Source organism: Aquarana catesbeiana, linkage group LG04 (genome assembly GCF_042186555.1).
Source record: "Aquarana catesbeiana isolate 2022-GZ linkage group LG04, ASM4218655v1, whole genome shotgun sequence".
NCBI classification, from domain to species: Eukaryota; Metazoa; Chordata; class Amphibia; order Anura; family Ranidae; genus Aquarana; species Aquarana catesbeiana.
The window spans coordinates 526,338,861-526,354,145 of NC_133327.1; the positions used below are offsets into that span (position 1 = coordinate 526,338,861).

Genomic DNA, 15,285 nt, shown 5'->3' on the forward strand with positions numbered 1-15,285 from the left:
ACTGACCACCTTCTGACTATGCTAGTTACCTACCTTTTCTGCTTTCAATACTCTGTGACCTGGAACAAGTAAAAGAAATCAAAGCACCTGACCTCCATATTTATAAAGTACTATAAAAAAGGCCTATAAAGTACTGAGATTAGGAGACTATTACGACAGTTGGGCAATAAGCATTTGCAGAGCAATCACAGCTTACAAATTTCTCTCAACAGGTTTCCATTATATATATTTTAGCACATCCTTCAATTGTGTGTTTATTCTGCCTTATTCTCCCCTTGGTCATTCTATGAACCTTTGCAGGTGCATTAAAACATGAAAACAAAAGGTGTTCAATGGCTTACAGCCCACTTTCTTTCTAAAGTGGTCACAGACTGAGTATAAAGCCTGTCCCCTGCCAGCATGCTGCAGAATGGGACTCTTGCTCACTGTCAGGAAGCAGCAAATTTATTGCAGTGGTCTGTCTCAGTCATGCTCACAGCTCTTCAATCAGCAAAGCTTATACTTATTCTGATTGGAGAGTTTTGGTTCTAATTTAGCAGGGGTCCAACTCTGAAGCATGCTGATGGGGGGACAGGTATTTCAACCAGCTGTGGCTGTTTTTTAAAGACAACAAACTGTAAGACTTTATGCACCTTTTTGTGTCAATGTACAATCTATATGCTAAAGATGGTTTGCACCTAAATTGAAGGGGACCTGCTGTGCTGGGGAGAGGTTTATGGTAATGCTGGAGGAGTATTTAAACTGGGATTGAGGGGGGAGGGTGAACTAGATTATAATGGGGCAGACAGGTCAGACAGGGGTCAGTCCCTTTTAGTGGGTGGAATGGGGAAAGATTGGGGGAGGGCTATAGCAGGTGATAAGAAGGTTCCCATGTTATAAACAACCATTGGAAATGGTACTATTTATACTAAAAGTAAAAAATGTGCAAAATACGTGTGCAGAATGTGACAACGTATTAAAGTGTTTGTTCAACAATGCCAGAAGTCTCCCAAGCAAAAAAGGGGATTTAATTTATTTGATATATTGATTTAATTGGTATTTCTGAATCTTGGCTTCATTCTGCACATGACTGGGCTTTTAATATTCCTGGCTATGCTGTCTTTCGCAGCGACAGGGTAAAACTGAAAGGTGCTGGTGTCTGTCTCTATGTGAGAAGTGATCTCAAAGAGAGTGTGAAAGAGGACCTAGTTGATGGAGAGTGTGATAAGGCTGAAGCATTATGGGTGGAACTGCATCTCGGTGTGCTTAGTTTAATGTTAATCATTGGAATTTGTTACAGGCCACCCAGTGTTAATGACGAGGTGGAGACTTAGCTCATTGCACAGAGCATGAATAATGCATCATTAGGAAGCTACTGAAGCTAGCTTCCTGATGACGCATTATTCGTGCGAAATGCGTTGAGGCATAGTGGTGTGACGCATATGTCACTTCCTGCCCTTGGTTAACATCACATCCGAGACGTGATACGAACACCGGTTCCCATGCACGGAACGGCTTGTGAGCCATTGATACAGATCACTGGATAGACTTAGTGCCGGTCAGAGGCACTTTTCAATGTGAGCTGGCAATTGTAAACTGGGTGTTTTATGCAAAAATAATAAATATGTTGCGCAATGATAGTATTTCTCTTATTTCCGAGCTGAGTGCGAGGTGAATCCCATTTCAGTGGACATAGGATCCCTGGTGGATTGGATGATCATGCTTATATTAACCACTTAAGGACTGGAAGATTTTCCCCCTTGATTACCAGGCCATTTTTTGCAATACGGCACTGCGTCGCTTTAACTGACAATTGCGCGATCGTGCGACACTGTACCCAAACAAAATTGACGTCCTTTTTTTCCCACAAATAGAGCTTTCTTTTGCTGGTATTTGATCACCTCTGCGGTTTTTATTTTTTGAGCTATAAAACAAAAAAAACGACAATTTAAAAAAAAACTATATTTTTTACTTTTTGCTATAATAAATATCCTCAAATTAAAAAAAAAAATGAATTTCTTCATCAGTTTAGGCCAACATGTATTCTTCTACATATCTTTGGTAAAAAATCGCAATAAGTGTATATTGATTGGTTTGCGCAAAAGTTATAGCGTTTACAAAATAGGGGATAGATTTAAGGCATTTTTATGGCATTTTTTATGATTATTTTTCTTTTTTACTAGTAATGGTGGCGATCTGTGATTTTTAGCGGGACTGTGACATTACAGCGGACAGATCGGACACTTTTGACACTTTTTTGGGACCATTGACATTTATACAGTGATCAGAGCTAAAAAAATGTGCAAAAAATGACTGTGTAAATGTCACTGGCAGGGGAGGGGTTAACATTAGGGGTCGATCAAGGGGTTAAATGTTTTCCCTCATGAATGTTTCTAACTGTGGGGGGATGGGACTGACTGGAGGAGGAGACATATCACTGTTCGTAATTACTATAAACAGCAGATCTGTCTCTTCACTCCTGTCAGAACGAGGATTTGTGTGTTTACATACACAAATCCCCGTTCTGGCTCTCGTCCCCGTGATCACAGGTGGCTGGCGGACACGCGTATCTGGTCCCCCGCTTTGCAGCGGGCTATGGCTCTTAAAGGAGCCGATGTATGGGTACGTTGATTTGCGGGAACTAACCACTTTGCCAACATATATGTGCGTGAGCCAGTCAGCAAGTGGTTAAATGGCAATTTGGTAAGAAATTTGGATGGTGGAGCATTTTGCACAGGATTGGTGGTGAATAGCATGCACAACAAGGAACTGGACACTATCAATAATTTGAGGAGAGTAAAATAGTATCACAATTCACTTTTGATGGAAACTTTCTTGATGATTTGATATCCACTTTTGATGGACATTTTCTTGATAATTTGATTTCAATACTGAATGCTTAAACATTTGGGCACTAGTACGCAGTGGTGTTGGTACATATATGTTTTTTTACACTAATTTTTTACTTGTATTTTTTACTTTTATTATTATTATTATTGTAGTTAAAGTGGCTAATTTTTTATCAATGTAGAGCACATTTCACATTGTGAAGGGACTATAGCTGCAGCAGACCCCATAGATATTTTGTATTTCATTTTGTAGTTTGGATTTTGCGCCGGTGACACATTTTTATTATTCATTTCATGGCATAATTCATAGAGGCTCCAAATAGAAATTATGCTCTGCTGGACCTGGTAATCTCAAACCATGCAGAGCTAATTACTAATGTTCATATAAAAAAATCTGGGTAGCAGTGATCATGACATGATTTAATTTAATATTAACTGTAAGCAACAAACACATACTGGAGAGATAAAAGCATTTAACTTTAAGGCCCCTTTCACACAGGGCGGATCCGCTCATCAGAGTCAGCCAGCTCAGTGGGAGATTGCTCTGTTGATCTCCACTGAGCCGGCGGATGACAGGTCCGTCTTTGCTCACTGAGCAGGGAGGGACCTGTCAGAGCCCCGCTCCTTCCTATGGGGAGATCGGATGAAAACGGACAGCATTTCTCACTCACCAATAATCCTTTAAGAGCCATAGCCTGCTGCACAGCGGGGGACCCGATGCATGTGGCCCCAGCCACCTGTGATCGTGGGCACGAGAGCCAGAATGGGGATTTGTGTATGTAAACACACAAATCCTCGTTCTGACAGGAGAGAAGAGACAGATCTGCTGTTCATAGTAATTACAATCAGTGATATGTCTCCTCCTCCAATCAGTCCCATCCCCCCTACAGTTAGAAACACTCACGAGGGAACACATTTAACCCCTTGATCGACCCCTAGTGTTAACCTCTTCCCTGCCAGTGACATTTACACAGTACATCCAGTAAGTCCAGTCCAGGAACAGGAGGAGGATTTCTTGGACCAAAAATTGGTTGCTTTATTAACCGTGACCAATTATGTCATATGCCTTTGCTGCAGTAGCTCCAGGAGAATAATCCAGATGATTTTTGGAATTATCCCTGCATGACGAACCCCTGCTTTCACCAACTCTTGGCATTGTTAACCCCCTATATTAAGAAGTAGGACACATGCATGAGGCATTTATTTTATTTTTTGGTTGAATAATAATGATTTGATTTGGTATATTTTCTATATTTTTGGATGCATAGAATGCACTTTTTGGTTAAGTTCTATTGGCAGATAGCATGTCTAATTTTATTTGTTTTCTTTTTTTAATGCATAATAAAAAAAATGTGGAGAATAATACTTGGCTATGTGTTTTACTTCAAATGACAGTTTGGGAGTAGGCAGTTACATTTTTAAAAAATGCAATGTAAAATTGACAAAGGACACCAACATAATATCTTTGATCTTAAAAACTACGGGATAATGATGTTATGGTAACTTGCCCCAATAAAAAAAAAAAAAAAAGCATAATAATATTATTCTTGATATCACTAGAAAAAAAAGGCTTTGAAAATGTGTTTGCAATAACTCCATCAGTATCACCAGCAAAGCAGCTTCATTATTCTCCCTTTAAAGAAGAAGAGAATGTGCACTGCATTTTGAGATTTCATAATTTGCCGCGTCACGAATGTTAATTCTCCATTATAAACTCTAGTTTACAAGATCGACCGCTTCTGGCTCATAGTTGCTTCTGAGCATGCATGTTTGTACTTTTGTCCGACGGACTTGTGTACACATGCTCGGAAAATCTAACAACAGACATTTGTCCGCAGAAAATGCTGAAACCTGCTATCCAACATTTGTCCATGGAAAATCCAACAACAATTGTCCGATGGAGCATACAAATGGTCGGATTTTCCGCCAAAAGCCTGTCATCACACATTTCCCGTCGGAAAATCCGATTGTGTGTACGAGGCTTTAGACAAACCCAAAGAAATTCTTCAAATATATTAACAGTAAAAAGGTCAAGTCTGAGCAAACAAAATAATCTAGAGTGGGTAACTGGGGACAAAGAGAAGGCAAATTTATTAAATACTGTCCTCAGCTTTTTGTATACAAAGGAGCATGGGGGGAGCTCATGTCCATAATGGGGATGATTTTGACACAGCCCCAAATGATCCACTATGGCTCAAAATTGATATGGTCCAGAAATATTTAGACAGAATAAAGGTCAATAAGGCACTTGAACCAGGTTAATTACAAGCCATTGTTTCTCATTTTTAGGGACTCTTTAATGACTGGAATAGTACCACTGGATTGGCAAAAGGCCTATATTTAAAAAGAGATCAAAGTCTTTACCAAGTAACTATAGACCTGTTAGTTTAACTTCTATAGTTGGGACGATACTGGAGAGTTTAATAAAAGACCACATAGATGAATTTTTGCTAGACAGAAAAAAACGTTTTAAGCAAAAGTCAGCATGGATTCATGAAAGACAGAAGTTGTCAAACAAATCTGATTTCTTTTTATGAGGAGGGAGTAAAACCTTAGACAGAGGGGTGGCTGTGGATGTGGTATACTTCCATTTTGTCTACAGGCTTGGAAAAAAACAGTCTGTAAATGGATAGAAAATTGGCCATATTCAGAGTTAGTGGCTAATGATTCATACTCTGAATGGTCTAAGGTTATCAGTGGTGTACCCCAAGGTTCAGTGTTGGGACCCTTCATTTTTAATATAGTTATAAATGATATAGGGTCTGGGATTAAAAGTACCATTTCCAACTTACAAGCTGACCTCAATGCACTGTTTAGTCAGACAACTGTGTGGCAAATGAGGTTTAATGTTAATAAATGGAAAGTATGCACTTGGGGGCTAGAAATATGCATGCATCATACATACTAGGGGAAGTACAACCGAGAGAGTCCATGGTGGAGAAGGATCTGGGTGTTCTGGTAGATCATAGGCTTAATAATAGCATGCAATGCCAAGCTGCAGTTTACAAATTGAGCAAAAATCCCTTTGTGTATTTCAAGAGGTATGGACTGCAGAGAGAGAGACATAGTTTTGCCCCTGTACAAATAATTAGTAGGAAGAGCAACCAAACTGATAAGAGGCATGGCAGAGCTCAGCTATGAGGACAGATTAGCTGAACTGCATTTATTCTCAGTAGAGAAGAGGAAAATAGGGGGGATATGATCAACATGTATAAATACATAAATGGTCCATATAGTGAACTCAGTGTAGAGTTATTCACAGAGGATAGTGGGTCATCACAGAGGACAAGGGGGCACTCTTTACATATGGAGGAAAAGAGATTAAATCTCCAAATAAGGAAAGGCTTCTTCACAGTTATGCCCTGTACACACGGTCGGACATTGATCAGACATTCCAACAACAAAATCCATGGATTTTTTCCAACGGATGTTGGCTCAAATTTGTCTTGCATACACACGGTCACACAAAGTTGTCGGAAAATCTGATCGTTCTGAACACGGTGACGTAAAACGCGTACGTCGGGACTATAAATAGGGCAGTAGGCAATAGCTTTCGTCTCTTAATTTATTCTGAGCATGCGTGGCACTTTGTGCGTCGGATTTGTGTACACACGATCGGAATTTTCGACAACGGATTCAAACTTTGTGTGTCGGAAATTCCGATGGAAAATGTGTGATGGAGCCTACACACGGTCGGAATTTCCGACAACAAGGTCCTATCACACATTTTCTGTCAGAAAATCCGACCGTGTGTACGGGGCATAAGAGTTGTGAAAATGTGGAATAGACTCCCACAAGAGCTGGCTCTGGCCAGCTCAGTAGATTGCTTTAAAAAAAGACCTGAATTGTTTCCTAAATGTACATAATGTAACTGGATACTAATATTTATCGGTAAAGTTGATCCAGGGAATATCCAATCTCTGTTGGGGGATCAGGAAGGATTTTTTTCCCCCACTGGAGCAAATTGGATCATGATTGATTGTTTTTTTTTTGCCTTCCTCTCGATCAACTGTGGGTATAGGCTTGTATATATATAGGTTTTCTATTTGTGTGTGTGTTTTCTTTTTTTTCTGTGTTGGTTGAACTGGATGGACTGGATGTTTTTTTTAAGCAGAATAACTATGTAACTATAAATGTATTTAGCTAATTTATACTAATTGTTCAGTTGTGCTTTAGGTAGTTTACAGTACAATGCACATTCATATTACCTTCAGAAAAGAACCAGTTAAGTTTTACTACAAGCAGGCGTAGCATTGATCTAATGCCAGCCTCTTAAAAGTATTGTGATTTATAAAATCAGATAAAAAGGAGAAGAGAAATTTCTTGTACTTGCCAAACTGGAAAACTGATTAAAATCAGCCTCGTGACTGTGGGTGGACTTTTAATCTATTTTATTTTTTTTTAAATTGCAACTGGTAGAAAAGAACACACAAATGATTGCAGCATTTAGAACATTACATGTAAAATATTGTAAAACAATAGTTTTTACCTTGTGTTGATTTTCTAATTATTTAGAATTGTCCTCTGGGAGTATATCCACATTGAAACAAGTTGCAGAAAAACCATAGCTAAAAAGCTACTTTCAGACTGGGGCGTTGTGGGCGTCGGCGTCATTTTCGTGGCGCTATTCGGCCGCTAGCAGGGCAGTTTTAACCCCCACTAGCGGCCGAAAAAGGGTTACAACCGCCCTCAAAGCACCGCTGCAGCGGCGCTTTGCCGGTGGGTTTGCGGCGCTGCCCCATTGTTTTTAATGGGAAGGGGCGCTTTACGAGTGGTGAATACATTTGTAGCCCACAAATATGCTGATGATGTTCCTATTAATATTTCAAGTAAGATATCTGTGAGGGGTAGCTGTAACCTTGCTTGATTTTCATAATGGAGAGAGCTGGGAATAGATAGACTGAAATTCAGTCGGTTTAGCAGGGACCTAGCAAATTTCGATCTGTGCGTGGCCCTCTTTCTTCAACAGGAGTTAATCATGAAATCAACTTCTGTTGAACAGACAATTTGGAAAACTTTTGTCAATCAGTGGCTGCAGCCAATCATCTTCAGCCACTGATCAGTTTATAGATAGGGCTTTTCTGTCATTAAAATCCTACCTGTTAGCATTTTTAAAACATTTCTTTTAGCTTATTGTTCTTTTAATATGTGAAGAAATCATATAAAACCACTAAAAGTTCATGTAAAAACTACAACTAACCAGAATTGACCAATTTTAGACCTTGGGGAAAAATAAAGAAAGGAAGACAACTTTGGTTACAAACCAAGTAGAACACTATACATTTCTAATTTTTCTTCTCAATGCTTTTTCTTCTTCTTCTTTTTTTTAAAATAATGCCTTACAGCATGTGAATTTGATAAAAGTAAAACATATCTTTGTGAAGTCAATGTTTGGAAAAACATCTGATACCAAACTTTTTCAAGGTTATGAAGGTCAATAAAACATTTCATTTGTCCTCCAGCTGATTTTCAAAAAAGTCCATCTTTTTCTTTACATGCCATGGTAAATGTTAATACTGTTTGTATTCTTACAAAAAATTATTTTATTTTGGTTTATAGTTCTCAGTGTAGAAATGTTAACCTTTTTGTCAAGGCTTAATTGCCACTGGTTGTTTTATATTTCTATGTTTAAGTGAAATTTATAGCTTTCACTATCAAACCCTCTCCAGGACAAAAGCTCATCGGGGTCATTAATGCACTTCAATTGTCTTCCAGCCTATTTTTACAAAGACCCTTATTTTCTTTACAGGCCATAATGACTACATGTGTCCCGCAACCAATCAGTGTACCATCGACAAAAACAGGAGAAAGAGCTGTCAAGCCTGCCGACTCAGAAAATGCTATGAAGTGGGGATGATGAAAGGGGGTATGTACTGAGTGCATTCAATGAAGAAGCCACCAAATGTGAAAAATATCCCACTTTGTTTTACTCAAAGAAACCTAGGTTAAATCTATTACACAGCTCAATTTGTACATGAGTGCTTACAACCAGCATGATTTCCGAACAGTCAGTGTTTGCAAAAGTCCATTTAGGCTCAAAATAGTATAACTGAGAAGTAATGCTCCTGTACAATCAAATGTTCAGGATTACATGCACCAAAAAAGATGAGTATGTGTAAGCTTTATGCTGGCGATACAGTACATACAACAATAAAATGGTTGGGCATTGATTTGCTTGGTTTAAACATTCATTTCCTAGATAAACATCATCAAACACAGCACATGAAAATAAAGATTTGGTTAAATTTGACTGGATTCCTCATCTAGACCATTACTTGATCTTATTCGGGGCGGCCCATTGCTTGCCCTTATTCTGCCCTTGGGACACTTTTTCTACAGCTGACACCAATGATGGGGCACTTTTCCTTCCACTAATACCAATTATGGGGCACTTTTCCTTCCACTAATACCAATTACGGGGCACTATTTCTTCCACTGACACTAATGATGGGGCACTATTCATTCCACTAATACAAATGATGGGGCACTATTCCTTCCACTGATACCAATGATGGGGCACTATTCCTCCCACTTGCAATAATGATGGGGCACTATTCATTCCACTAATACCAATTATGGGGCACTATTCCTCCCACTGACACTAATCATGGGATACTATTCCTCACACTCATACCAATAATGAAATAATAAGACACTATTCCTCCCACTAAAACCAATGACGAGGCATAGTTGACTTCCACTGTTGCTGGGGCATTTTCTACTCCAACTGGCCACAGTCCGACCCCCCTGAAGTCTGAAGGACAGTAAACTGGCCCTTTGTTTGGAAAGTTTGGAGACCCCTGATCTTGGCATAAAATTGCCAATGAGCACTTTATTTTTATGAAAATGCACATTAAAATTAATCTTGCACTAACAGGCAAGCTCTCCTATCCAAAGATAAACTGCTGCGTAAAAGTAAAGAAACTGTGGGGAAAAGGATAGAAACTATACTTACCATACCCCAGCTTTCAGCACTGCAGGTGGTGATGTAACAGTACTTTCAGTGAGATCCCGGGGAATACTGAATATCCAAAATCACATGAGAATACACATTGCAAAAGTATCTTTTTGTGAGACCTGGAATATTCAGCATTCCCTGGGGTCTTACTAAAAGGAGTATGACATCAACTTCATCTAGACACTGCAGGCAGAAGCCAAGGGTATAGTATGTATAAGTCCAATTTTTTTTCCACCCAGCTGTTTTTCAAGCTGTGAATTTTATTATTTTTTTGAGGGGATTTATTAAGCAGGCTTTGTTTTTTCTACTTTCAATAATTTTATTGAAAAATTTAAATCAGACAAAGAGAAAATGCCGTTAGCGTTACAACAACCAGGGCTCTGACACAAGCTTTACAAATACAGTGAAAGTTAAACATCTCTCCAAAACTAGAACAATTGTTATAGATGAAGAAAAGCAAAATTAACACTGTGAAGCTGAGTAGCTTCGCGCCATGCCCGTCATGATAGTAGGCAGGATAGAGCATCCAGAAAAATCGTTATACAATTTATATAAAGGACTACAGGGAGAATCTTCTCAATTCATTATGCAAAAAGCATGCAAAAAAAGGACCCATGAGTGCCAACTATAACCATTGTAAAAGAGAAGAAGTCCCCAACAGGAGGAAGCTGAGATGTGACAGAAAAGAATGGAGTAAAGACAAAAGAAGGGGAAATGGAAAAGAGTAGGGAGAGAAACCCAGAGAGGAAAACAAGAACCAAAGCTCCCAAGGGGATAACTGAATTTGTTCAGTTCCCCTACAGCTTCACATGAACATAATCAGCCCAGAGGCTCCAGATGGCCTCAAATCGCTCAGTAGTATCTTCGACCACACTGGCAATTTGTTTGTTGAGCATTATCCAAAACAGCTTTCGCCTATATAGTGAGTTACACATCAAAGTATTTTTCCAGGAATGGGCTATAGAAAGTTTTGCAGCCCAAGAGCATAAAGAAGATCAGTCGCTGGTTGCAGTGGATAAGACGCTCAACTGGTTCATTTAACAAAGTGATACGGGGTTGTTGGGGGACCGGGATTTCTGAAACCTTCCGTATCAAAGCAAATACCTTATATCAGAAACCCCATAATCTTGGACACTCCCATCATATATGATACATAGTGCCAAGTGCATGGTATCCTCGAAAATATAGGGGTGAAAAAGACGGATAAAGCCTTGACAAATGGAAAGGTACCATGTACCACCTAGTCAGTACTTTGACATTGGCTTCCACTAGGGAAACATTCAAAATACCCTTATAAGCCTAATGAAAGGAAGAGTGGCAACGTTCCATATCACTTTCAGAGGCTAGATCCGAATCCCACGCCTGCATGTAGGGAAATTTGTCAGGGGACTCAAGAAGCAGCCCATAGATGTTAGATATACCTCCCTTGTGCCCTGCTTCCTGGGTACTCGATGTCTCATAGGGGGTCACCTTAGAATCCTTAGTCACCGACAGGCCTAGAGAATGCAAGAAATGGGAAACTTGAAGAAATCGAAACATTTCTGACAAGGGCATTTTTAATTTGGATCGACAATGGGCTAGTGAAAACAGGCCGCCAGGGGACACAAAGTGCCCAATTCTGTATAGGCCCTTATGGAGCTACCAGTGGAAAGTCTCAGGTTCCTGACTGGGGGGGGGGGGGGGGCGGAATTGTTAAACAGATGGTTTAGAGTGGTCATCAACCCTGTCCTCAGGGCCCACTAACAGGCCAGGTCTGCAAGATAACTGAAATATCACTGACATCACAGGTTAATTAATTAATTACTTAAATAATAATTTGCTGCTCAGTGATTGCAGTATTCTAGTCTGCATCTCCCCAAGGTAATACATAAAACCTGGCCTGTTAGTGGGCCCTGAGGACAGGGTTGATGACCACTGGTTTAGAGGGTGAAAGACCTTGTTTTTTTAATGCAAAAACAGTCATCTTTAAGTACAAAAGATATGTTTCTTTTCTTTTTTTTTTCTTTTTAAGCAATTGTAGTTTTGAATGATCTGTTGTTTTGTGGGTCATAGGCTGGACAAACACTGTACTATGTACTGTGAGATCTTTTAACATGCAAAGAAGCTTCTATAGTCCAATGTAATATATCAGTGGTAATTTAAAAAATATATTGGATTCCTTGAACATTTACAATGTGGCGCTATAGCTGCTAATGATTTAGATATTACGATAATTCAATTTTAGCATGATGTAGGTTTACCTGTTACTGGCACTTATTGAGATTAGCAAATTTTTTACTGTGAATGAATAAATCATGTAAAGTGTTTGCACTAGCTAATGTCAGTCTTGCTCTTAGAAAGCATGTCAGTTCACACTTGGCAATTCCTACAGGAAATGTCTCCTTAATCAAATATGATTTAATAGGCATTTGTAGTAGATTATTGAACAGATCATTTAACAAATCAAAAAAAGACCAAAAAGAATACAAAAATGCACTGGGTGACTGTTCCCTGGTCTTCTTAGACTCTGTGATTGTGATATACTGTATAGTTTTTACGCAAACTATTTTCCAATTTTAACTGGGCTGTGTACACACACATTTGTGTGCTGAAATGCCAGAAAGTGATAAAGTCAAATAAAAACAGGGAATAGGGAGGATGATTGCTACCATTTGATTGATTGTAGCCGCAGAATGCAGTTGTTGTGGAGCCAAGTAAGAGTAGCTTGCATTACCTTTCAAATTAGGAAAATAATATAAACTAAAATAAAAGTGGGAACCCCAACAACTGACAAATATGTAAAGATGTTTCAAAAATGATAAACATGTATTCAAGTTTAATGTTTAAAATTTTGCTCAGCAAAGAACATATGGCAACCCCCTTAAAGTGGCATTAAACCCATAAGAAAACATTTTTTATATTGCAGCTTACAAATTTTTAGACGTGATGTCTGCATTAAATTTCTTTTTTAGGTAATCTTTCCTATATTTTCACCTGGTGATTCAGCCAGTAAGTAAGTAAGTTTTTTTTTTTTCAAAAGAACCAGCTGTCTTTCAGATTGCATCAGTTACAGGGATGGGACACACAATTAAACACGGACAGGGTGCTTACAATTATCAGCTTGTATTTTCTTATGTAAAAACTTTATTGCAAAAGGAAAAGAAAACTGTTTGCTGTATTGCTTATGTAGTGTTAGCTGGCCTTTGGCTTCAATTTGGCAGCGTATTTAAATCTGCTAGTAAATCTAACACTCCCCTTCCCCCAGATTGACAATACTGCTGTCCAAATCTGCCCCCTGTGCTCATTCATGTGAGGCATTCAAATACAGGCGTTGTGTTACTGGTCAGATTCCCAGGTGAAAACAGAGGGGAAAAATCGAATCTAAATCTAATGATTGGTAACCTGCAATATATTACATGTTTTGGTTTTGAGTTTAATACCATTTTAAGTTACATTTCTATTTAGAAGATTACTAAAATATTGTGCTGGAAAAATGGGAAAAAAATCACCAATGATCTAGCCTAAACTTCTATAAAAGACTCAATCTCGCTTGTCAGCAGCTTATGCCGCGTACACACGACCAGACTTTCTGTCAGAATAGACTCCGACGGTCTTTCCAACGGAGTTCCGCTGAAACGGACTTGCCTACACATGAGCACACCAAAGTCCAATCATTTAGAACGCGATGACGTACGATGGGACTAGAAAAAGGAAGTTCACTAGCCAGTAGCCAATAGCTGCCCTTGCGCCATTTTTGGTCGGTCATAATAGCATACAGACGAGCGGTTTTCCCGATAGGAACTGATTCCGTCGGAAAGATTTGAAACATCTTCTATTTCTAGGTCCGTCAGAATTTTAGAAAGAAAAAGTCCGATGAAGCCCACACACGATCGGAATGTCTGATGGAATGATTCCGCCGGACCTTTTCTGCCGGCATAAGTATTACTTAAGCTGGGCATACATGGGTCAGTTTTTTCGATCAGCCAGCAGATTGTTAAAGAAAATTGAACGGATTCCCACATCCACTCAAACAAGGTGCATGGAGGAATCTTTCCCACTGTGATATTCTGATGGAACAAATATTTTCCAACAAGCCTAGATTGACTTCTCATGAATGGGAACAACCATAGACATTCAAAATCCGGCTGGTCCCTGCTGAACCAGCCAAATTTCAAACCATCTATGGCCAGCTTTACTTACAGCATGGGAAACTGAGCTGTCTCATTTTCAAACTTAAAAACCCACTTTACCACCTGAAACTTATTGAAGAATCAACCTCAAATTCTTTGCACTTGCATTTTGAGAACACATAAAAATATTTTGTGACATTTTCGGAGTGATAAAGATTTAGTGAATTGGATTTGGATGAAGAAAGTCCTAGGCTGAACAGTGCTTGGTATCAATTGCAGTAGAATGTTAGCCCATAATCCTTTGCACCAGACCTCCTCTGGATTCTTTCTGAACATTTTATTTTGCTGACCCATAACTAGTTCAGCTTTTTACCCTATATACCCTTTATGGAACAGAGCAATTTTAAGATTTCTGTTATTGGCCTGTTAGTCAGCGATAACATTGTCACTACTTAGGCTAACAAAACATTACATTAAGACCCCATTCACACAGGGGCAACATGACTTGCAGGTCGCCTCAGCGAGGTGACCTGCAAACGACTGCCCGGGCGACTTGCAAAACGACTTCTGTATAGAAGTCTATGCAAGTCGCCCCAAGTTGCCCCCAAAGTCGCACAGGAACCTTTTTCTAAGTTGGAGCGACTTGCGTCGCTCCCCTTAGAACGGTTCCATAGCACAGAACGGGAGGCGACTTGTCAGGCGACTAGGTCGCCTGACAAGTCGTCCCTGTGTGAATGGGCTCTTATTATTTTTTTTTTGTTTTTGTTTTAAGATGAACAGGGTTTTTTTTTTGGTAATATTGTCTAGCAAAAACAATTTTATATTTTATACAACCTATAGACAAAAAAATAGCAAAAGTTAAAAAGCACACTTTTTTTACTTTTATTGTATTCGTTTTTTAAAAGAACAACTCAAACCGTAGATGAAAAGTATATATTTTATCTAAAAATTGTCCCAATTACAATGACATTAAAATTATAATTCTGGTAAAAAGCACTGCAAAATTATTTAAAAATAAGATAAAGGCTTACATATTTTTAATGTGACAATAGAAAAAAATAGCAATCAAAAAGAAAAAAATGAAAGAAACATTAAATATAAGAGGTTAAAAAATAGACATAAACAATAAATCATCAGACAAATATTAGTTAAGGTAAGAAGGCGTTACTTTACTTAGAGATGGTTAGTATTAACAAAGGGTTAAAAAGTAAATAGAAAAAACATTTTATAAAAAAAAGGTTACTTGTAAAGGTTGCTTTAATTGGCGTCATATGCAGATCAAAGGTCATTCCTTTGTTCTCAAGATAAAATGAGTAAATGCAGCTTAAAATAAAGTTACATTGTATCTCTGAATAACACTACTGAACGGTGTTTACAATAATTAATCAGG

General features: G+C 38.7%; 1 protein-coding gene across 2 annotated transcripts in view; it reads left to right on the forward strand.

Annotated features, from left to right (window-relative positions):
• ESR1 (estrogen receptor 1) overlaps nucleotides 1-15,285 on the forward strand; it is a 522,594-nt gene that overhangs the window by 339,484 nt on the left and 167,825 nt on the right. For both annotated transcript variants that reach the window (XM_073627828.1, XM_073627829.1), the window contains one exon: nucleotides 8,578-8,694. In XM_073627828.1, coding sequence (XP_073483929.1) covers nucleotides 8,578-8,694 — 117 coding nt within the window. The remainder of the gene's footprint in view (nucleotides 1-8,577; nucleotides 8,695-15,285) is intronic.